Genomic DNA, 22,594 nt, shown 5'->3' on the forward strand with positions numbered 1-22,594 from the left:
AAATGTTCATCTGGTGGAAATTCTGTTTGTTCAGACTTATGAAATCAGCTCTGTGTGTGTGTGTATATGTATGGAATATAAAATATAGTTGAAAAGTAAATATATAAATATTAAAACATTTATATAGATTAAATATCCCCCAAATTATATATATTTTATTTATATCAATTTTTAAACAACTTCATCTGCCAAGTATGATGGATATAGAATGATTCCAATGAATAGTCACAGTTAGTTTGTTACTAATGTGATTTATTTATTTTTTTTAGTTTACAGGTTAATCAAATCAAGCTTGAAAATAATGCTCAGGCACTGTTATATGTGCTCCAAAATTCTGTTAATTCATACTTTCTTAGATTTTAATTTTGATGCTGAAAAATACTGTACTTCGAAGGCTTTAATCCTTTCTGGTTTTCCCTGTGTATTTTTTAGCAGGTGAAACCCCAGCTTTCTTTTCCACCACTGTTACTGCCTATTCTTCCTATTCATCGTTTTCTCCCATATGTCTCCATACCTCTTTCCTACTATTCTGGGTGGATCGCTTTTCCTAGTGTTTCACAACTTCCCTCTCCTCTTATGTACATATTCAAGATGCACACATTGCAGATGTGCATCAGTGCTATAAAGAAAAACCCAGCTTGTTAAAAATGCATGAGGGGAAAAAAGGAGTTATTTGAATTTTTATTCATCTAATTATAGTTTATTTTGAAGCTTCCAAATACAAGTGTGTAGCTAAAAAAAAAAAAAAAATCATAACCCGCTGTGGCAGCAGTGTTTTGTCCAGCCTCTCTACCATCTACTCTTGCCAGAAGGGTAGCGTCCGTGGGAGATGTCTCCCCTTATTGTAGCATTTGATACTTGTGGGTTGGTGGAAAATAATGTGCTTGGAGTTGCCATCCATTTCTTGGGCTGTAAGCAGTCAGAGGATTTTTCTGCAGCATTGCTTTGTTCGGATTAATTTTTAAGGAAATGAAAAAGCCCTTTCTATGTGTTGGGTTAACTTGAGTTCATGCTGAAGAGAAACTTAGAAATGTTTTGGTTTTTCCATTCTAGCAAAGAAAAGGGATATGTTCTTGATTAATAAGTTTGAAAAGACTGCAGAGGAAAGCACAAAATAAGAAAGTACGAACTTGAAATATCTTACATAGGTGTCCTTTTTTAACAGTACAGGGTGCCCTAGCTGTCACTTAGGGATTCCTCTGAGGCAGCTGCCAGATATGCCAAGTCCAGAATGGTTTTCTGTTCTTTGATTTTTATCTTCCTCGTATTCAGAGTTTTTCTGTTTTTTGCTGACTCAAAATGAAATTTCAGATTGAATCTCAGCAACTCTCTAGCTTCTTTGCTAACTTAGGGGACCTCTCTTGTGCTATAACCATGATTTAGTTGCTCTGGGGACTGTGAAAATGCTAATTCCTCTTTAAACTTTCTTCAGAACAGGGTTCATAGAGCGCTTATTCTACCCATGTTTCTTGCTCTCTTAGGAAATCAATTGAATTGTGTTTATCAGCTTTAGCGTTATCGTGTTTTTTAGGGTAGTTTGACTCACAGGACTCCTCCAGAGTCTTGCCTTAGGTTCATTATGGATGCAGTTGTTCGTGATAGAGGTAGTAGTATTGCTGGAGTTTAGCTTCTTTGCTGCTCGATACAATAGGCAAAAAGAAGGACGTCTGATGAAAATAACAGCTCCTTCAGCCTGAGAAGAATTACAACCTCCTTTCTCCTGGGCAGCGGGTGGAGGTAGCTGGGGTCCTTTGGTCTCCTACTCCTGGGTGATGGAAGCTCACAGCAGTGGGGTGGGAGATGCCATGTGTGAATAAGATAAGCAGATAGCTGGAATTTGTCACTGAAAAGGTGGGAAAAGGCTTTTAGCTGCTTTGCTCCCAGCTTTGTCAGGAAAACACCTTACACATACAGGATGATGAACTGGATAATTTAATGGATATTTTCCCTGTCTAACTTGCATTGCTCTTGGTAGTGAAAAGGGACAAACCCCCCAAACCTGCATCCTGTGGAATGTATTTATCAAGGAGTATTGGTAACCAGTTAAATCTATGTTGTGTTCCAGTGTGAACATCTTCTCTAGAGAGATTTATGTTGAATTCCTAACCAAAAAGTGTTCATCACATGCTCAGTAGCTTTATTAGAAGTAATTGTGTAATTTGCATTTTATAACCCCCACTGGAAACCATGAGGTTAATGTCCTACCAGTTCTAACTTTAATAAGCAACACTAACCAATTATGTAGTTGCAGTTCTATAACACCTCCTGAGAAACATAATCATTGTAGTGTAAAATGATTTAAGAGGTTAAATGTTAGCCATTGTTTTAGTTTTGTGTATCTGCTTGCAGATAAGAATCGGCGATCATCTGTCCTTAGAATTCTCTGTGAAGCACTATTAATATTTGACTATCTGAACCTGAAACACTCCAGTGTGAAGATGTTACCTTTCTTTTTTGTCCTGTATTTATTTACTCAGAAACCCGAATGTGTAATTGTTTATTTTAAAGACCACATCTATATGTATAATAGTGTAAAGGAAAGAGTTTGGGCCATGTTACCAGAATTGCTTCTTCAGTTAAACTGTTGTATTGTCAGGAAAAAAATTTGCATATTTTTGGGCCAACCTGTAAGCATCAACTGAATTCTGAAGTCAATGGGGAGAGTAGAAGTGAAGGGCAGGATTTTTTTCTTTGGGTGCTTTTTTTAGGTTTTGTTTTTTTCTACTTTTTAAGGATCCAGCTCTGTCTGTTTCTCTCCCTGAAATAGTTTGCTGCTTAATACCTGGAACTCTATGGACTCTTTCCGTAGAGTATAAAATATGTATCACTTTTTCTTTATTTCTGAATAAAGCAGAAAAGAAAGAGACCAACAGAGGAGACTTATTGTAAAAACATGAAAATAAGAGGAATTTTAGCATCAGTATGTAAATTTGGTCCCAACTAGAGTGATGGATTATCCTGATTTCCTTTTGCACAACATTAAATATGCACAATTACAATTGGAAAGTAGTAATAGAAGATTTTGCATCACTTTCAGATGGTTTTATTTCAGTTCAGTCACTGGAACAAAGGAGAAGAGAAATAACAGCTGGTTTCTATGCATACTAATGATAAATGTTCTGAAGATCTTTACATAAACTTTGACTGTTCAAGTCTCCAGCAGCATTTCTTTTCTGCTCTTTTTTTTTATGATTGGCATAGAAATCTAAGAGACTCCTTAGTTTCACTACAGAAAATCTCTGTTCAGTTTGAGAGAGTGAGGGCAAGTGAGAGTGAAGTGGGTCATCACATGGAATTTTTACAGCTGCAAAGCAGCTGTATAAGGGATTTGAATATTTGACTGCTATTAAAACTAAAGTCAAAGTCTTTCAAAATAACTGCCATAAGATTTGAGGAAACCACTGAAATTCCTAAGCTGCTTTTATAGCTACTGCTATAGGGCTACAAAGATGATTAGGGGACTGGAGCATCTCTCTTATGAGGAAAGACTGAGAGAGCTGGGCCTATTTAGCCTGGAGAAGAGAAGGCTGAGAGGAGATCTTATCAACGTGTACAAGTATCTGAAGGGAGGGTGTCGAGAGGATGGGACCAGACTCTTTTCAGTGGTGCCCAGTGACAGGACACGAGGCAATGGGCACAAACTGAAACACAGACGCTTCCATCTGAACATGAGGAAATACTTTTTCACTGTGAGGGTGACAGAGCACTGGAACAGGTTGCCCCGAGAGGTGGTGGAGTCTCCTTCTCTGGAGATATTCAAAAGCCGCCTGGACGCAATCCTGTGCAATGTGCTCCAGGTGACCCTACTTGAGCAGGGGGGTTGGACTAGATGATCTCCAGAGGTCCCTTCCAACCTCAGCGATTCTGTGATTCTACCTGGATTTTTTTCTGTAATTTTTTTTTTTTTTTTTTAAAGATAGCAGTGCTATAAGGACTATCCATCAGGTTTTAACAAGAAACTTAAGTTTTACTTTATTACCTTGCTGTGTTCAAAAAGTGAAAATGATTTTTTCTCTGTATGAGTTAAAGATGTTAGAGTTTGGTCTTGCTTACTAAAATTCAAGCATATATATGAACTTGTGCAAGTACTGATTGTCTCTAGTTTTGTTTTGTTTTGTTTTGTTTTTTGAAATAATGCAGGAATTTTAATCATTTTGAAAATTTGCAGATCAAATTTTGTGAAAACTATTTCTTTCTGTTTACCCCTCAAATACTTTGTGTATATGATGGCAAGAAAAGTTACAAAGTTGCTTCCCATGTGATTTGACAGTAACATAGGGCTTTCAGCACTCCCTGTTAGAAAGCAATTCAGCGTCCGAGATTGTGTTCATAGAATTGTCATCTGTCACTGATGACAATGTGAAAGGGTGCAAGCGTAATGCTAATTGTATGTGCATGCTTTTCCATTTGTATACGTGTGAGTATGAGTGATATAAATCTGAATAATAATCATAAAACTGAATTGTAAAAATATGTCCCTTTAGAAACTGGATTGTAACCAGGGAATCAGCCATCTAATGGTGGTGGCTTCTGGCTAATGACAGATAGTCATCTAAATAGTCAGCTAAACTAGTATCGATGATCCTCAGACCCCTGACTGCTATTCAGAGCTTAATTCAGTGACTTCTTTAGTTAAGATCTGAAAACTTCTCACCATATCCCTCCAAGGTTTCCAAAACGAAATTCTTGAATGCACATGTTCGTAAGTAGATGAGGTGATTCACATGGGATTGTTAGGTAGGCCTGGAAGTGGGTTTTATTTGTGTGTACAGTCTTTGGCCATGCAAAGTTATGTGACTCCAGATTAAGACATGAAGTGTATGTGTCAAGGTTTTGCAGTTCTCAAGCAACTGAAACCTGAAACCCAGACGACCTCCCTTCCCATTTTGTGCCTGTGCAAAGATGTGGAAAATGTAAATCAAAATTTCTCTAGAGATGTGAATTTTGAATGCATCCTGCACAGTCTTCCTTAAATGGAAAATACATGGACCAAAACTCAGGGACAGAGACTGGCCAAATACAGGACAGAACACAGTGACTAAAATGACTCTTTCTTTTTCACTGAGGATTATCTGGGTGAGACGGAAGAAGATATTGATGACATAGTGGCCTCTCGTTATTCAAGGAAACATGGACGTATGATTAGTGGATTATCAACGGTAAGATCTTGAGTAGGAAATAAATGCTTTTCCTTCCACATAAGCCAATTCCTTCTCCAAAATGGAGTTTAATATCATACCACATAACAACATAGTTGTGAGTAGTTCTCCTAAGAATTTGAAACAGATCTTTCTTTATCTTGCTCTTTAGAAAAAGCCTTTCACTTTTTGATAGTTTTTCTATTATGTTTTTAATGCTATACAAAGCTAAAATGCTATTCTCTGTAGTACATGCTGAAAGAGAGAGCCATTTTGCAGCAGATTTCCCCACACACTCAGGTACTACCAACTTGATATATGGAGAAGGCAAACCATAGGTATTTGCGGTATGTGACTGCTCAGCTTTGCAGAGGTGTAGTTAATCTTAATTTGCTTGGAACAAAGAGAAAAGAATGCAATGGGATCTTCCATCTCGTTCCACTTTTTGAGTGTTGGGAATGGGTGGTGTCCATGGTAAAATCTAGGCACTTCTTTCATGTTCTTGGGACACAAGTACTCTTCTGCACATTTGTATACATACCACTTCTATGGAATCACTGTCTATCCCCCAGCCCAGCTTCTCCCACTCTCCGTAATGCAACACATTTGAAAAGTATTTCTCCTTGCAGTGAGAGGGAGATGTTTGAGGATCTTGTTTGGTGACAGCTTTTCTACTTCCTGCAAGAACTATAGTATGTTTTTCTGCTACACCCTTTTATTTCTTGTGACACCTCTAAGATATATGCTGTAAATCAGATGCTCGAGTCTCATACAGCTGCCTTGTGATCATCCAACGGTTGCAACCTAATGCTGGACTTAAAAGGACAGCTGGATTTTCAGGTTTAAGGGTTTTTAAGACAGGACAAAATAGGTGTGTCCAGCCTTACACAGTTCATTATGCAATCTGTTATTCAGTGGGAAAGAAAACGGTTGATAAAAAACAGCCTTTGACATGGTCTAGTTTATGACTGCTTACTGTGTACCTCATTTTTGGGATGATAGCCAGGATGTAAGCAACTCATAACATCTTCAGGCAATTCACAGAGCCCTCTCTGGCCACTCTCCATTGTGCCTTGGAGTAAGAATAGCTCTGGTCAGCATATGGAGTGCCATTAAACTGCAGCAGCCTCTAGGTAGAGTATGAGAGAGTTGAAGAGAATGAAGAAAGTTGAGGAGTCTGTATGCTAAAAGGGAGGAGAAATTTTGGTCTCTGACACTAACCGGTGAACTGTTTTCTAGACTGCATCTCCATTAGTATCTGTGCAGGGCCCAGGGAATGCCCATTTAAGTTCTCAATCCCAAAGAGCCCGATGTATTAACCAGAGCTTGGCTTACCTGGGGAGGACCAGGGGCTGAGAAAATTGCTGTTACAGAGCCTTTTGGTGTTTTAGATCTGGCCGTGTCCAGACCCTTCTCCTTCTAATTTGTGTAATTCACAAAAACAGATACAACAGAGATGCATGGCACTTCACACAAGATCAGACCTGAGCAAATGTAACTTGTCTGACATTGGTTTAATTATACCCACTCACCTGAGGTTGAGTATGACTCATTGTCTCCAACACTTGCTTGGTCCCATGGATTTTATAGACAGATTTGTCTGTCTTTCCTCTGAACATGGGTGTGAGGGGTGCAGGTGTTTAAGTGCTTTTGCCATTTAGCCCATTAATTGAGTCATTGCATTTAGAGAACCTTCTCTTCAAATACTGTAGACAATATTCTTCCTGTGCTCTCTGCACTGGTTTTGCCTTTTAATATAGATTTTCCCTTTGACCTTTCTCCTAAGCAAAGTGCTGCTTTTCCACTGCTGTAGATCTAAGATAATCTCACATCTCAATGCTCCTGTTTTTGTATTCACCCTGACATGATTTTTAATGTCACTGCATGCTATATTAATGGAGAAGTTTTGAATGGCAAGCCACTTCTCCCTGCTGAAGCAGATCAGTGTAAAAGTTTGTTGTTGTTGTTGTTGTTGTTGTTTTACTTCCTTTAACTGTATATTACTAGTGAGTAACATTTGCCAGCTCTTTTATTTTTGCTTTTACTCTTCTTGTTCTGCGCATTTGAACCTTCTGCATTGTACAGGTTCTTTTCATGCAGTTTGCTTGTCCATGAAATCACTGCGTACTATTATGTCACTGTGAAATAATGTTATTAATGAACAATAGGCTCTAAATGAAACATTTTTCAGCAAATATGAGAATTTATATTACAGAATGGGTCTTTGGAGAATGAGCATTTAAGGTAACAGAAGAAATATCTCAGAGAATAAAGATACTTGAAATCTACTAGAGCGTGTGTGAGCAAAAATGTACATGGCAAGTGACATTGAACAGGAACTGTATCTTGGCATTAGGGTATGTTTGCCTCTGTTTTCTGAAGCTAATATGTGAAATGTATATTTAGTTTTCCCTTCACCCTTCGTTGGTTCCTCTCCTAAACACATTAATGTGTTATTGTCAAGACCCATCACATCAGTAAGACTGAATTGTTCTAGTGCCTTACTGCAGCAATAATACATGATGCAAAACAAATGTAATCCTTAGTGGTGTACTAGAATGAGGCTCAGGACCCTCTGCATGCAGTGATGGTTTGCTATTTATGAAACTCAGAAATGAGTAGATTTTTCGAAGTATGGAGCAGTTAACATATTTAATGTCCAGTGTAAATCCCACAGAACAGTGTCTGTGGGAAAGGAAGTCAAATGTGTCAAACACTTTTGCTAAAATTGTGTTATTCATTTGTGGTTTGTAAGCACTTCAGCACTTTGCATAAATTCTAGGGTCAGAGGTCATCTGCTTAGGACTTTGTGTTTGTTTGTTTATTTATTTATTTGCCCTTTTTCCCTTTTTCCCCAGAACAGTTATAGAGAAGCCCAGCTGAAACACAACTGTGCTAAAATGCAAACAAACCCCTTTTTGCTTTTGTTATTCCTAGATGATGGATAAAATTAAATTTTGGGATAATTTCTTTTTAAAAGAATTGTTGCTTGTTCTGTTTTTGATGTCTGTTATTGTTTACCATATTGACACAGACCTGCTTATCACTCCAGCTTTCTCTACTGCAGGGCCCTTAGACAGGATGCTTGTGAAGCTGTTTTTTCAGACTAATCTTTTTGTGGAACTCCTCCCCTTGCCTGTATTTTTCCCTCCTCCCTGTAGCTGATAGGGAAGGGTGTAGCTCAAGCTGTAGTTGTCCATGAGCTCATTGATGCGATTTCCAGATATTGCCCTAACAAGCAGAGGGGGGAAAAATTGTTCCCCCGTATTCTAATACTGTATTTTTTCCCCACAATTGGCATATTTAAACATCTGTATTTTTTTGCATGTACCATTACAAATTCCACAAAGAAACTGAAATTTCTTACGAAGTCCCCAATTCTGCAAATACACGAAAACCTAGCTTTAAACTATCTTAAGTGAGAACTGAGTTCATGCAAACATAAATGAGGACAAATCCAAATATAGTCCAGTGCAAATCCAAATCTCCATAGTCGGTGTTCTAAAATATAATTTGTTTATCTTGGTACAGCAGATACTTCATCTCTATTTGTTAATTACCTTGAACCAAATATCCTGCAATACCTGAAGTGTATGGAAAAAATTACGATTTCTCTCATATAGTGATACCTTTTTCATTCTTTCTCACTATGGCTTTGCAGTGCAAAGTTTCTTTACCTGTCTGTATGAGTAAAGCTTTATCACTGCACTTATTCATTCTTATTTCAGCTATCTAATGCTCTTCTCTCTTGACCTTTTGCATTGCCTTCTTTAAAGAACTTCCCAGAAGGTTCTGATAGAAAATGGACCCACTTAAATGTGCCTGAAGCAGATGGTGATACTGTGAGTTCTCCTCAGTGCTCTGCTTAACTTACTTTTATGGTTTCTCTCTTTATCCATTTGTGTTGAAGACTGTATCTGTGTGTTTTACAAGGATCATATATGATAGAATTTATATACTTATATATCTTTTTGAGCAGTCAGGCTCAGTGACTCAACAGAAAATGTACACCAGGCTTCTGGAATGCCTTTGGCTCTGGTAGTGGACGTACTGCTCTGATTTTCTTTTAAAATATTTAATTCTTTCCTATTTGTAATCTTTTGGAAGAGGAAATCCTCATAGCAATATTCTACAGGGCAGGACTGAAAAAAGGTATTGGGGCTGATATTACATTGCAGTGGTAAATTATGGCATTTTTGCTAAACTGTTCTGGCCTTAGGAAAATCACACAAATGGTGGTTATCACCTTCTGCTCATTCTGTTAGAAATACCCATGAGAGGTTCGTGTCACTTTAGCCAGACATGTTTTTGTACCATCTTCATTACTGGAAAAGTCCCTATGACTTTTTCTCATGGTTCTACCAGCAGTTATCTTATGAGATGCAGTAAAATTTAGGGGGACAGCTGAGCCAGAGAGGTGATTTTTAGCTCCCTGGAACTTGTTGTGTGAGATTAAAATTTATGTAGCCTGTCTGTTCTTCAGTTTGCACATGAATTTAATGGTTGTGATATAGATTTAGCCATCTCTACAAGTAGGTCTGAGTCCTAGATGTAAAAAAAACCAAAACAAACCCTACTCTCTAGATGTTTAAGCTATGATTAAGTATATTTTTTATTCCCTTTTACATCAAATAGAAGCGAGTGGTATTTCCATTCTTTGATATATCTGTTTTCATAGCAAGTCATAACAAGTGTTACAATATTGCGGGACTGTGGCTGTATGAAAAAGCAGATTCAGGAAAAGAATAATTTGTTTAAGCTTCTAAGTCCTTTTCTTCTCCCCCTCCAGACTAGCATTAACAGCATGCTGAGTGTATATAGTGAAACTGGTGACTATGGCAACGTGAAGGTCAGTGGTGAAATCCTTCTTCACATCAACTACAGCTACAAAACAGGTGCTCTCAACATCCTGGTGAAAAGTTGCAGAAACTTGGCCGTGGCAGATGAGAAGAAGCAAAGGACAGATCCGTAAGCACAGAGAATTTATTTCTAGATTCTTCTAGGGGTGCCCTCTGCTGCGTGGCAGAGCTGCCTGTAGGGCAGCAGTGACGGAGGCTGGCGGTATGATACCAAGCTTGAGAACTCACAGGATCAAGTTACTTCAAGCCAGCATTTTGGTGATGGTTATTTTTGGATTCATTGTGGGAAATGCATTTTCAGTATGTTTCTTAGGGCAACACTGGGGGAAACTATAAAATTACTTAATTATCAACCTCTCTGCTAGCAGTCTCTGCAGAAGGGCGAAAAATACAAATGAACGGGGAGACTGAGTTAATATCTTACTTCTAGAATGAAAACTGAAGTATATGAGACAGATGATGTTCTGGATGGAGGGAGGGAGATTGCTTTGCAGTTTCATGCATCCACAGAGCTGATTTGCAAAGACTGAGTCTTCTGAGAACTTCTTGTAGTAAGGAAGTAATAATTAATGTCTCTAATAATGTCTACTGCTACAGATACGTAATATATCAGTTTTTCATTCTCTTATATTTTCACAGTATATGTTGGCTTGTGCATCCAGACAATAATCAAATATCAGAAAGGGTGTTAGGAAAGCTTTCCACGTTTCTGAGGATGAGTAACTTGATTTAGCTCTGGCCTTTTGTTATTTTGGTCCTAACAGTATAATATGACTCTGTGTTTGTAGACAAAGACCATACCTTTGCCTGTTTCACACATTCTCTGTTATATATGTATATGGGTTAGTCTGCCAGAATTAATTTCCTCATTTATGTTTCTGATGCAGCATTGGCAGGTCCTAGTTCAAATTGGTGGTTTTTATTCCTTACTAATAACTTGCTTCTTGATCTGCAGCTATGTCAAAGCGTATCTTTTACCTGATAAGTCCCGCCAAAGTAAACGCAAGACCAAAATTAAAAGTAACAGCACCAATCCAGAGTTTAATGAAATGCTCAAGGTGAGAACAGTGTCTCTCTCATAAGCTGTGATGAATGTTCTGTTTATGCTTATAGACATTTTCTAGCAGTGTTCCAGTATGGGGATTAGAATTTGGAAAATATGCCTCAAAAGGAAAGTATTTAAGCGAAAACATATTGTAGTCCTATGAGCTGTAATTTCTGGCTTTCAGCATTGAGGGAGCGTCTTTGTTTGCTTCTTCCCTTTTCAGGTAAAACTTCTATTGGTTCCCATAGATCTCTTATAGAACTATTGATGTTCCCATCTAACCTAAACTCAGAGTTGTTAAAAGCACCTTAAACACTTTTCAAGCCTTGTCTAGGTTACCAAATGATGCTGAAGTAGAGCTGGCTTAGAATTTCACATCTAAGTGATTTTTAAGAGAAAATACCCTTTTGCAGTAAAATTTAAATTTCTCTAGGCAGGTTTTTTAATTTTCTTTCTTTTTTTTAAAGCAGAAATGACTTTGTCAGGAAAATGCCAGCTATAGCTTCACTAGCTGCCTTCCTGAAAAGCTGTAGTCACGTTCATTTTCTGTTGCCAAAGAGAATGATGACAGATTACTTCCTTGAGGGCTGGTGGAACAGAGTGCTCACCCTCTTGGCTTCTTTATCTCTCACCTGAGTCCAGCCTACAGAGGCTAAACTATTTTATGTTCCTCAGGAGCAGCTTATTTACCTCCTTGGCTCTGGGGTGCAGGTGGGAATGGCAGAGTTTCTGAGCACCCTGCTCACTGCCTCTCTGGCAGCTGGACTGCAAGGCTGCTGGTGCTTCTGCTGCCTGTCGGTTGATGAGAATCATCCCAACCAGCTGTTATGAAGCCAAAAACTCTTTCTAGTTTTTCCTGAAACTTTTTTTTTTAATAATTTCAGAAAGGTTTTAACAAGTTTCTTATAATAGAGACTAATAGATGTTCCCTGGCCAGGATACTTGGCCTAAGCTGGCTATAAAGTCATTTTACAGACTTGCACACACTTGGTCTGGCCAGACTGTTTCCCAAGGGATAGCCTTTTGTATAGCCTCATTTGTAAATGCTTTGTAGTAAAGCTAAGATTTGTCTGAACTGGGAAAAAAATGTGTTAGCCCCTAATTAGCAAGAAACATACTTAATATTAAACATGTTTGCTAGTATGGAAAGCTATGAAGACAGGACCTTGCAACTTGCTAAAAATGCAAATTGTGACAAAGAGTACTTACTTCAGTTATTGGTACATAAGCAAGAGTTAAATTTGTTTATCTCAGCTGTTACTAGTGTTAAAAAGAACAATGAAAAACCTTCCATCTCTGACTCTTATTCCTTTGTGGCTAAATATCACAGCTCTCACACTGTAACTGTTGGCATCCAGGATTAAGCATTTTAGCCATATCTATATATGAATAGCCTGCCTGGGTGGAGAGCCAACTGACTTGACTGTGTCAGCTTCTGGAGGATATATGTCTGTGTCCAGACATTGTTCCTGATGCAAAAAATAAGACATCTGGGTCTCCTCAGCTAACACTAAGAGCAGGGTGAATTTCATGGAATTAATGGGCCTTTTACTAAAAGGAGAGTATACAAAGCTAGAATTCCAGATGTTTATAATTTTCTGTGTATTTGCTGGAATAAAATGTTTCTTTAGAGGAATTTTTAATAATTTTTAAACTTTTGGTGAACACTTTGCAGATACAGGATTAATAGTTTTGAGAACAATGCGGGCTTTTGAAAAGTTACTAAGGTACAATTGAAGAGGAGAGGAAGGCACTGCTTCTAGAAAGTAGTGTACAGTAGATTCTCTTTAGGGATGAAAGGACCCTAATGGGTAATGTAATGGGTTCCTTCTTACAAACTAAACTTTTATGTTAATCTGTTTCTTGTATATAAACTGTAACAAAAAACAGGATGATAGTTTTAAGCATCATAATTTCCTTTACAGCAATAAATACCCTGTAAATAATACAGAAAAGCCACAATAATAATAGTAGCATTAATTACCAGTGGATGCAGGCTGCAAAGAAAACAATTACAGTTAGCAGTTTCCTTTGAGCTTTTTAACTAGAGCAATCTTTGTAAAGAAAACAAATCTCTCCTTCATGCATCATTTATTAGCTGCTGTGGGCTTTGTGAAATTTAGCTATAGCTGTAAAAGGCTCCATGGAAACTATTATTTATGCTTATTCTGAGAGTTCAATTTTCTGTTTTTCTCTTGGTAGTATGTCATCAGTCATACGCAGCTAGAAACCAGGACCCTACAGCTTTCTGTGTGGCACTATGACAGGTTCGGACGCAACAGCTTCCTTGGGGAGGTGGAAATTCCATTTGATTCCTGGAACTTTGATAATCAGAGCGATGAGTGGTTTGTGCTCCAGCCCAAGGTAAGGATTTCCAGGGGCCAATGGAGCAGCAGTGAAGAAAATTTAATGAGGCTAACTTATTTTTCCTTTGGAGCATGTTTATAAAATGGTGACTTTATGATTGTCTAATATAGCAGTAAAAATATTTGTTCTTTTTTCAGTCAAAACATTTTGTTTTTAAAGTCTTCATGAAGACTTTACATGTGAATGGCTACTTAAAAAAGCACCTTTTAAATAAACTATGTCTACCTCATAATAAATTGCTGTGGAAAAATTACCTAGGAAAGAAAACGATTCTTTACATGAAACAGAGAACTTTTCTACTGCTCCCTCCTGTCTGACCCCTAACAGTCTAGTAAAGAAATAGGCCTTTTTTGTTTCCGTTCGAAGTACTTCACGGTTTTCAGCTGTAACAAAGTTTCTTGTTAATCTCTTATTCACCTTGACTGGGAAGGCACTAGATAAGGCTGCTTAGCATGCAGTTCATTTTCTCTGTGAAATAGGTCTTGCACTGTACTTGCTAAGAATATGGTGACTTCCGGCGTTAGGGCACCCCCTGTTTTGGCAAAGGCCAGTGTGTTTATTATTGGAAGAGATTCAAAGAGCTATTGTAAACTTGAGGATTAAAGGCTTCTGAGCTGCTAGCTGCTATAGCAGCCAGAATCCCCAAGAATACGATGATTTAGATTGCCCTTTCAGAAACCGTATTTTTCTTGTTGCAGAAGAATCCAAGATTGTATTACAAGTGGTGTGGAGACAGACTCAGATGACTCATTTGCTCTGTGTTCATTACATTTAAGGGAATAGTGTTATGTTTTGGGTTGTAGGAGGGAGTGTTTGATTTCCATCTTCCCTCCATGGATCTGATTGCTGTGTAGTTTCCAGGTATGGCACTTTGTGGGGCATCCTTCTAGTCTAAACTATCCTGAATTTATACTTCAGTAAATAATTTGTCAGAAGATGCACATGAAAATCAGTCCCTTCTGTAAGACTCCCACCCCTCACATTTTAGAGATGGCAAAAAAGAACATTTCCCGTTTGCCAGGTCAGCTTTGTTAGTGAGGGTGACCAGCTGTTGCTTAATGGCCCAAAAAGGTCGTGAGATACCAGGAAGAGAAAGTGGATAATGATGGTAAACATAGCACTGTATCCAGATGAGGATTGTACCATCTTTTTTTCAAGCCATAAAGCCCATCTGCAAAACTCCCGTCAGACTTGCTTCGTGGTAATACGCTTTTTTTGGGTCAGATCTTGGAGTAGAATTCTCTGCTACGTTTCTGTAGTAGCACTGGCTGGTGTCACTGTTGCTGTTACTTAGCATTGACCATTACAGCAGTAAGATGCACATTTTGTATTTGTTGTGCTTACAGTTTGTATGCAATGTTAGTATGAAATTGAGCTTCTTACCATGCAGTAATCTCATTGTTGTCTCATTTCAATCTTGGCAGCGGGGGGGGGGGGGGGGGGGGGGGGGGGGGGGGGGGGGGGGAAGGCGGATGTCTTTTTTTACTCCTGGCCAAAAAAAGATTATTGTGAAGCACTGTTGCTCAGGAAAAAAGTAATGAGGTGCTAAGCATTTCAGCCATTCCAACTGGAAGGTGTAGTCTGATTATTTCCAAACCCATTAAATGGACTTTTAAACTCCTCCTTTCTTGCCAAGGAAAACAAGCACAGACTAGGTCTTGTCTGCCTCCTAAGTTGTTACAAATAATGTTTCTAAACTTGAAGTGCTGCTAAGATTGTTGATCAGCAGAGTATTATTTCTGATTGATAAATTATTGTATTTTGAAATAAAAAATGTGCAGGTTAATACGCATGCAAGTTGCATGTGGTTCTCCTGTTTGAACTGCCAGATACTGAAAGGAACATTAATGAAACATTTGCGGGGCTTTATCGCAGCGCTTTATTTGTTCTCTCTGTTTAGCTGCTTTAGTGAAATGGTTGGAGGTTTTAAGACCTGTTTGTTCCGTGAGCGTTGAATGGTCTTTTGTCAAGAGGACTGTGGTTGAATCTGAAAAAGAAGAAAAAATAATTTTGTGGTTGAAGAGGAAGGCAGAGCCTAGAGCCATGTTAGGTGCGGTTTTGTGGGGCAGGGTTGGCAAATTGTTCCTGAGGTAAGAACCTGTACCACTATGTGCCCATCAGCAAAGCAGAAAAAGTAATCCTTGCCACCTTTATGGGAAATTTGATGCTAACCTAAATAATTTAGACCATAAATGATCTGCCTGACAGGGAAGATTTAGATGATGGTTTCCTGTTGCACAAATTACTCCACAGCCATTTACTGCAGGTTTTCTTTTGTCCTTTACTGTAGTAACAGGCACCAGACACTGCTGGAGACAGGACCATATTTCTCAGAGCCAGCACAGGAGGACTTGTGTTGTTGTAAAAGTGCCTCCAGATCACAAAAGGACCTTGCTGTTATCACTAAACTCTTTGTTCCCAGTCCCATCTCAGAATATGAACAGATAAGGCTTAACCCCACTGAATGTGGCTAGTCCTTTAACCTTCAGTCTATGATATAAAGGCAGTGCTGACTCTGTGCTATATGTATTTCTGAGTTTGTTTTTCATTCTGTTTTCTCCTGATAATAGAATTTTGACCTTGCTGGGGAGCTGGGAAACAAGCTGAACCCATCTCAGAGAAATACTGTCCCTAATCAGAGGCATTCATTCATATGTAGTTCCTTGAATGCTTGTATGGTACCTTGGTGTCTCTCTCACAGCATTCCAGGGCACTCTCTTTTTATACACGTTCTTGGTCTGTGAGGGGTCAGGAAGATTTGTGTGTTTGCACCCAAGCCTGAGCACTAAAATGTGTACAGAAACATGAACATATGAGTAGTCTCACCTCCATTAGTGGACGTCATCAATCAAGGTTAGGCTTAGTTTTTCTTAGACCTGATCTCTTTTGTAAATATAAGGGATTTCTTTTCCACTGCATTTTATTTTTCTAGGAGAAGTCAGTGTTCACTGTCATATCATGTTCTCTGTGTTGCACCTACTGTTTTTAAAATTTAGTTTCTAACTTTTTACAGCGTACATAGAAGTTCAGCATACATCAGTGAAAGCCTAGTATTCTTTTAACAAGGATGCTCTGAAGAGTGCTGAATGCATTCTTTCTGGGCAGGATTCAAACATTTATAAAACAAGAAGATGCAGAAATGATGTCTGGATAGAAACGGAGAAGGACACTGGGAATAACATTAGTTTTCAAGAATCTTTTCTAGTTCAGAGCTGAACTCTGCTCTCTTCCTCCCCTGCTTCCATCCCCCCCCTCTGCCCAGTTCCCTGCACCTCCATTCCAAGAGTAACTCTTCTAAAATATGTGAAACTACCTAGGGATTAAAATACTAATTGGTGTAAATAAGGACATCAGAATGTCATCTTAAATTAACTACAGTTTATGTTTCCAAAATAAGTTTAAGTTTGCTTCTGTTTGTTTGCTGTGAGTTTTTCTTCACTCCTTCACGCTAGATCTCTCTCTCGTGTGTATGTTCACCAATCAGTGTCTAATGTGATGTGACTTTGTTCTTCTGAGATCTTGCATTCCCTAGTTCATACAATTTTCTAAAATGTGATTGTATTCCTTCTGGAATGTCTAATATGAAAGTGGTGTGGTATGTCTTGACATATTTAAGAAGCATTTGTAACAGCTTATTGGTACAACAAAATAAAATGAAATGGAGGAGGTAAATAATTATGCTTAAATGGATTTCTGTTTTTCTTTTTTCTGTCAGGTGGAGGTTGCAGCAGATGTTGGGCTTCAGTATAAAGGAGAACTAACAGTTGTTTTACGTTACATTCCCCCAGAGAGAAACCTAATGCTTCCTCTAGGGCAGTTTCAAGGTAAACCAAACATTGATGGCAGCATAACATCCCTCTGAGTATTAAAAATCCTCACCTAGGTCTGAGTAATGGAATTAGAACATTGAAAATGTACTTAAATATATTTGTTGCCTTTATCTGTGGCAATTTCAAACTGTGTGGTTCTCCTGCTCTGTTCCCTTCTCTTACATAAAACTTAAGGAGAGGGAAAGGGAGATGAGTGTGCACAGCCAAGCGCTGATGCATAGCTGTAATCTAACTAAAAAAAAATTTCGGAGAGTCAATAATATGACTGAGGACAGCCACATACAAAGAAATCTTCTAAATCGTAGTCTGTGTCGTCATTGTTCGACTACTTGTATACAGTGTGTAGCTGGTCAAAGTAATAGACTTCTCATGGAGTAACAGACTTCCTCTTGCTTAATTGTCCTTAAGCATACATATCTCCTTGTTTTCACATTGCTTTGTTTCTGCTCAGTTTTGCCATATTACCCCTGTAATCCAATCCTGTAAAATATTATTTGAATTGTTTTGGGTAAGCCATTATTTTCATCAGCAGTGAACAGGGGAAAATAACATTACTTACTGTTTGCTTTATAGTAGCATGTGGAACAGTAATCAGTAAACTGAGCCTCTGTACAGGGATGTGCCAGAGAGACACAGCCCAAGAGGAGTTCGTTCTTAGTGATAGTATTGCTTTTTGGTATTGGCATTTGATAAGTGTATTAGATGGTGGTGGCTTTTTTTTTTTTTTTTAACAAGTGACATTCCCTTTGCTAGCAGTGAATTCCAGGGTATTCCCCGTTAAAAGCTAATTGTTGTCTGAAAAATCCAGATATATACTACTTGCATTTTTTCGAATTAATAACATTTTAACATCACTCCTGATCTTTTTTTCTGATGTTTTCATCTCTGATCAGTGTATGATCCCTGCTGATAAGCCTCTTAGAATCCACAGCAACAGCAAGTACACTTGTCCTCATGCTGCTGTTCAAATGCAGAAATGTGTCAGTGAGCACTGTGTCCTTTGTCATGGTCTCCAAGGAGCAATGCATCCTTACTAAAAGGAACACACGCATACTTCTATATTTTAAGCTTTGGGACAGAGGATTTACACCTTGCTTGTGGTGCAGGCTTGCCTTAACATTGGTGGAGAAAGTGAGTCCTGAAAAGAGGTTAGGATTTACAGGACATGACAGTTCTTTGCATTCAACATAGCAATCCACAAATATTTGTATTTGAAAAGGACTTCAAATAGGGCACCCTGTTGTGTCCAGCAAGGACTAGCTAATTACATGGACAAGTTCTTTATCAGATATGGAGTGATTTCCCACCCCTGCCTATCCAGAAAGGTTTGCATTTCCAAATCAGTTTTGCAGTGTATGATTTTTGATGATGATGTTGCTGCTTTGTTTTGTGTGTAGGAAAGAAGAGCTTTAAAAAAGGAAGAAAGAGAGACTCTCACCTGCCATCTGGAGGTATATTAGATGTCCTCATCAAAGAAGCTAAGAATTTAACAGCGGTAAAATCAGGAGGCACATCTGACACTTTTGTGAAAGGGTCTGTGCTTTTTTTTTTTTTTTTTTTTCCCCCCTCTTCCCTCCTCATTTTTTAATGGCTGCACTGAATCATTCTTTGGCTCACCCCACTTTTTTCAGTACCTGTGTATATGCGTGTATTGAGTGTCAGTCCTGAAATGCAACTGGCACCTTGGAATGGTACGCTTAAAAGAAGGATGTTGTGGGATAGGGGCAGCGAGGTATCAGTTGTCCAAATGGTTAAATATCACCATATCTGGACTCAGTCAAGAACCAGTATGTTATTCATATCACTTATTTCATTCATACATTTGTATTCAGTGTTAATGTACAGGTTATTATAGAATATTACATTTGGTACCAGAAAAAACTTCTGTTCAGTCAGGAGAGAGACGTAGGTGATTATCGATCATTCCTGAAGGCAAGAAGTTGTAAATTAGGACTCAGACACAGGAGATGATCTTTGATCTGACAGTGACATTTACATTTCCAGGAAACTGAAACAATATGTATTTTTAACTAGGAGGAATGGCCAGACTATCTCTTGAATAAGAACCTCTTTTCAGGAAGATACAAGTCTGTTTCGATTCCTTGTAAAATTACAAAGAGCAGAGCACCTTTGAAGGCTGGCATATTCTGTCCAGCTGAGGTTCTTTCTAGTGGATGTCACCTGAAATATGCAGAAAGAGAATATTCATGATGTACATGGTCAAATTCTGTTGTGATTCAACTACTTATACTAATTGAGAAAAGATTTCTCTTTCTTGTACTAAAAGTAGATTTTTTTTTTTTTTCCTACCGGTTATTAGAAAAGCTCTTTAGCATGTAGTATGATGTCAAGGAACATATTTAAACACTGAAGGCTCTCAAGAGGTGTATCATTGACTTTAAATGTAAATATCATAACTCCAGTTGTTAAACGTTAACAATGAGACACATTCTTTGACAGAAGACTTTTAAAAATTCTGCTCTTATAGCTTTGAGATTTGATTTTAAAAATATATCATTTTGAAAAATTTAAGCTCTGTGTCACTTGTATGCCTATATGCATGTGTATGCATACAAATATGCGTTTTGTATTGGACATTCAAAATCCAGACTATATAGAAAATGCTAGATGCAGGACATAATTGTGATTGAATAAAATGAACATAATCCTGTGTGCATCATTATATTGAATTCTTCAAAAAGTAAGTTATGCATTTAAGGTGTTAAATGGAGGAAATGCCAGATAGCTTAAAACATTTCTGTTTGCCAGTTTTTACTCTTAATGCTAGCTTTCAGAGTTGCTGTTTCTTAGATATGCTCTAGTTCATTAGTAATGTTTTAAGTGTTCTTACTAAATGGTGCCCATAGAAAAAAATGTAATTCCTTGGCAGAGCTGACAATTAATCTTGATCTTGTAGCATTCATCAAACTATCAGTAAGCTCAGAGACTTCATAAAGAAAAAGATTGAGCCTGTTCTTATTATGCATTTGTTTTCTCGTGCCATCTCTCTTTTCCTGGTATATGTGAGGGCATTTCCTTTTGCTTAAGATAGATTGTGTGATCCCACTGCTGCTTGTTTCCATGTGGAGCTTGCAACAGACTTCAGGGAGAAAATGTAGCCAAAGCCTTTTTATATTAGCAGTAGCAATGCGTTGCCAGTAATTCTCTGGGCTATCTTTAGTTGGTGGTGTCCGTTGTTGCTGACGTGGATTATTCAGCACAGTGGAACACAAGTCTGTTTTGTTTTGCTTGGATTATTGGTGTCTCTTGTGTCATGGCCAAATGCACGATCAGGTTTCTGTGAACCAGTTGAGGTGCTGCAGCTGTCAGTTGAGGTGCTGCAGCTGTCAGTTGAGGTGCTGCAGCTGTCTGATCTGCACTATTAGCTTGAGACTAACGCGAGCTAATTTGACATAGTTTAGCCTGCTTTAAAAGCAAATGAAGCTGCAGTGAATTAGCTCATGCTTGTTGTTAAGTACAAGCATGCACATGAATACTGATCAAGGTCAAGTGATGTAATTTGTCTGTATGTCTGACCCTTTAGTATTTATGTGAAACCACATAGTTATTCCATTAGCTTTGCTAAAGAAGGTGAAGATACAGACTATGAAAATTCGTACAGACCTCTGATTTTGAAACTAGTGTTAAGTTCGTTTAGTTTGACTAAAGGAATTCTCCACGAAAAGTAAGATGTGGAAAGCTTGTCAGATTTCACAGCTTTGGTGTTTCTGCATTCAATAGGGCATTAGGCAATTCAAAGTGCTCCTTATCAGTCTTTCCCATTTCCACCTGGGGGACCTTCAGTCCTGCTCTGAGTGGAAGGCTGGATTAGATGACTCCAGAGGCCCCATCTAGACAGCATTACTTTGATTCTGTCTATATTTAGTCTCACTGAAATAAAAAGTTTGTGGCTAATACCCTAGACAGGGGGAAGGAGACCTAAGTTCAGTTTCTGTTGCTAATACAGACATTATAAATGTAAGAAGAAATGGAGCCCAGATGCAAAATGTGCACTTCACGTAAATGTTTAATTTAATTTTAGTGGGAAAATGGGCTCCTGATTCTATCTGAGCCTGTACACGACTGTCGTTATTTGTGAATATTACATGATATCCCACCTACTATTTGACTTTCCTTTATCTCACAGATATCTGCTCCCAGATGACAACAAAGCTACAAAACACAAAACTCCCATAATAAAAAAGAGTGTGAACCCCCAGTGGAATCATACCTTTGCTTTTACTGGCTTGAGTTCCAGGGATATACGTAACGTCTGCCTCGAGTTGACTGTGTGGGACAAGGAGTCACTCTCCAGTAATATCTTTTTGGGAGGTGTCCGTTTAAGCACTGGAAGTGGTAAGGTCCCATCTGACTGGGGATTACTTTTTTTTATTCTGCTCTCCCTCCCCTCCCAAGCGATTTATATATATGAGGGATAGAAATGTTATTGAGTAAGAAGTATATGCGAATTGTGGGAAACTGGAAAAGGAGAGAAGGCAACATGTCCCCTGTAAATAATTTAGTTCTTTCCTCCACTGAGTGAGAGACAAAAATTTTGTGCCCAATTATGCTTCTTCTAAGTGAAGAACTGGAAATATCTTGAAAACTTTTATTAGCATCCCAGTGAGAAGACGACTGCTTTTGCCTAGCACAGCCTTTCTGTTGGCAATAGCATAATTTGGAAGAGCTGGTTATCCATTACTCCTTCATTAGGAGAAAGTTGCCTGTGGTACAGAGCCATGATGAGGATTTTTATGTGCCTCTGCCTGTATGCCACAACAGAGTTTAAGGACAGACTTGTGCTTTACAGGAGCTACTCCTCTTTTTTCCTTAAGAAGAAATGCAGAAAAGGACAACTGTTTTCATTATAACACCCTAGATAGGCATAAGTGTGTCATCTTCGTAAACACTGTTGGAGCAAGTGAACAAGGATATTAAGTAACTCTTTACTAATATGCCAAAAATCCTCATGTTTTTGCAATTGCCAGGTGTAAGTAATGGCAAGGAGGTTGACTGGATGGACTCTCAAGGGGAAGAGCAGCATCTGTGGCAGAAGATGATTGACAGTCCTGGAGCTCCTGTAGAAGGGATATTAATGCTGAGATCCAGCATGGGAAAACGCAGACTCTGAAAGACTGTTAACTACAGAGGGGTACCACAAGTGCTCACAGCTTGAGTGGTGTTCAGACTCTTGTAGCTTTGCCCATATGAAAGTGGGTAAGGGTTACATGCTTTTCCTTGGATATTAAGGCTCCAAGTGAGATTTTAATGCATTCTGCACTTTCATGCACACGTTTTTAACCCCGGCTTCCTGGACAGATTATTTTTCTCCTGAAACCAGTGAGAATTTGACCT

General features: G+C 38.4%; 1 protein-coding gene across 1 annotated transcript in view; it reads left to right on the top strand.

Moving 5' to 3' along the window:
• Positions 1-22,370, top strand: part of SYTL5 (synaptotagmin like 5) — a 62,555-nt gene extending 40,185 nt beyond the window's left edge. The window contains exons 9-17 of the mRNA XM_026072792.1: positions 5,067-5,159; positions 8,915-8,980; positions 9,928-10,106; positions 10,953-11,055; positions 13,245-13,406; positions 17,125-17,233; positions 18,637-18,772; positions 21,387-21,595; positions 22,228-22,370. Of these exons, the coding sequence (XP_025928577.1) occupies positions 5,067-5,159; positions 8,915-8,980; positions 9,928-10,106; positions 10,953-11,055; positions 13,245-13,406; positions 17,125-17,233; positions 18,637-18,772; positions 21,387-21,595; positions 22,228-22,370 (1,200 nt within the window). The remainder of the gene's footprint in view (positions 1-5,066; positions 5,160-8,914; positions 8,981-9,927; positions 10,107-10,952; positions 11,056-13,244; positions 13,407-17,124; positions 17,234-18,636; positions 18,773-21,386; positions 21,596-22,227) is intronic.
• The last annotated feature ends 224 nt before the right edge of the window (positions 22,371-22,594 follow it).

Source organism: Apteryx rowi, unplaced genomic scaffold (genome assembly GCF_003343035.1).
Source record: "Apteryx rowi isolate R43461 unplaced genomic scaffold, aptRow1 scaffold_350, whole genome shotgun sequence".
Classification (NCBI taxonomy): Eukaryota; Metazoa; Chordata; class Aves; order Apterygiformes; family Apterygidae; genus Apteryx; species Apteryx rowi.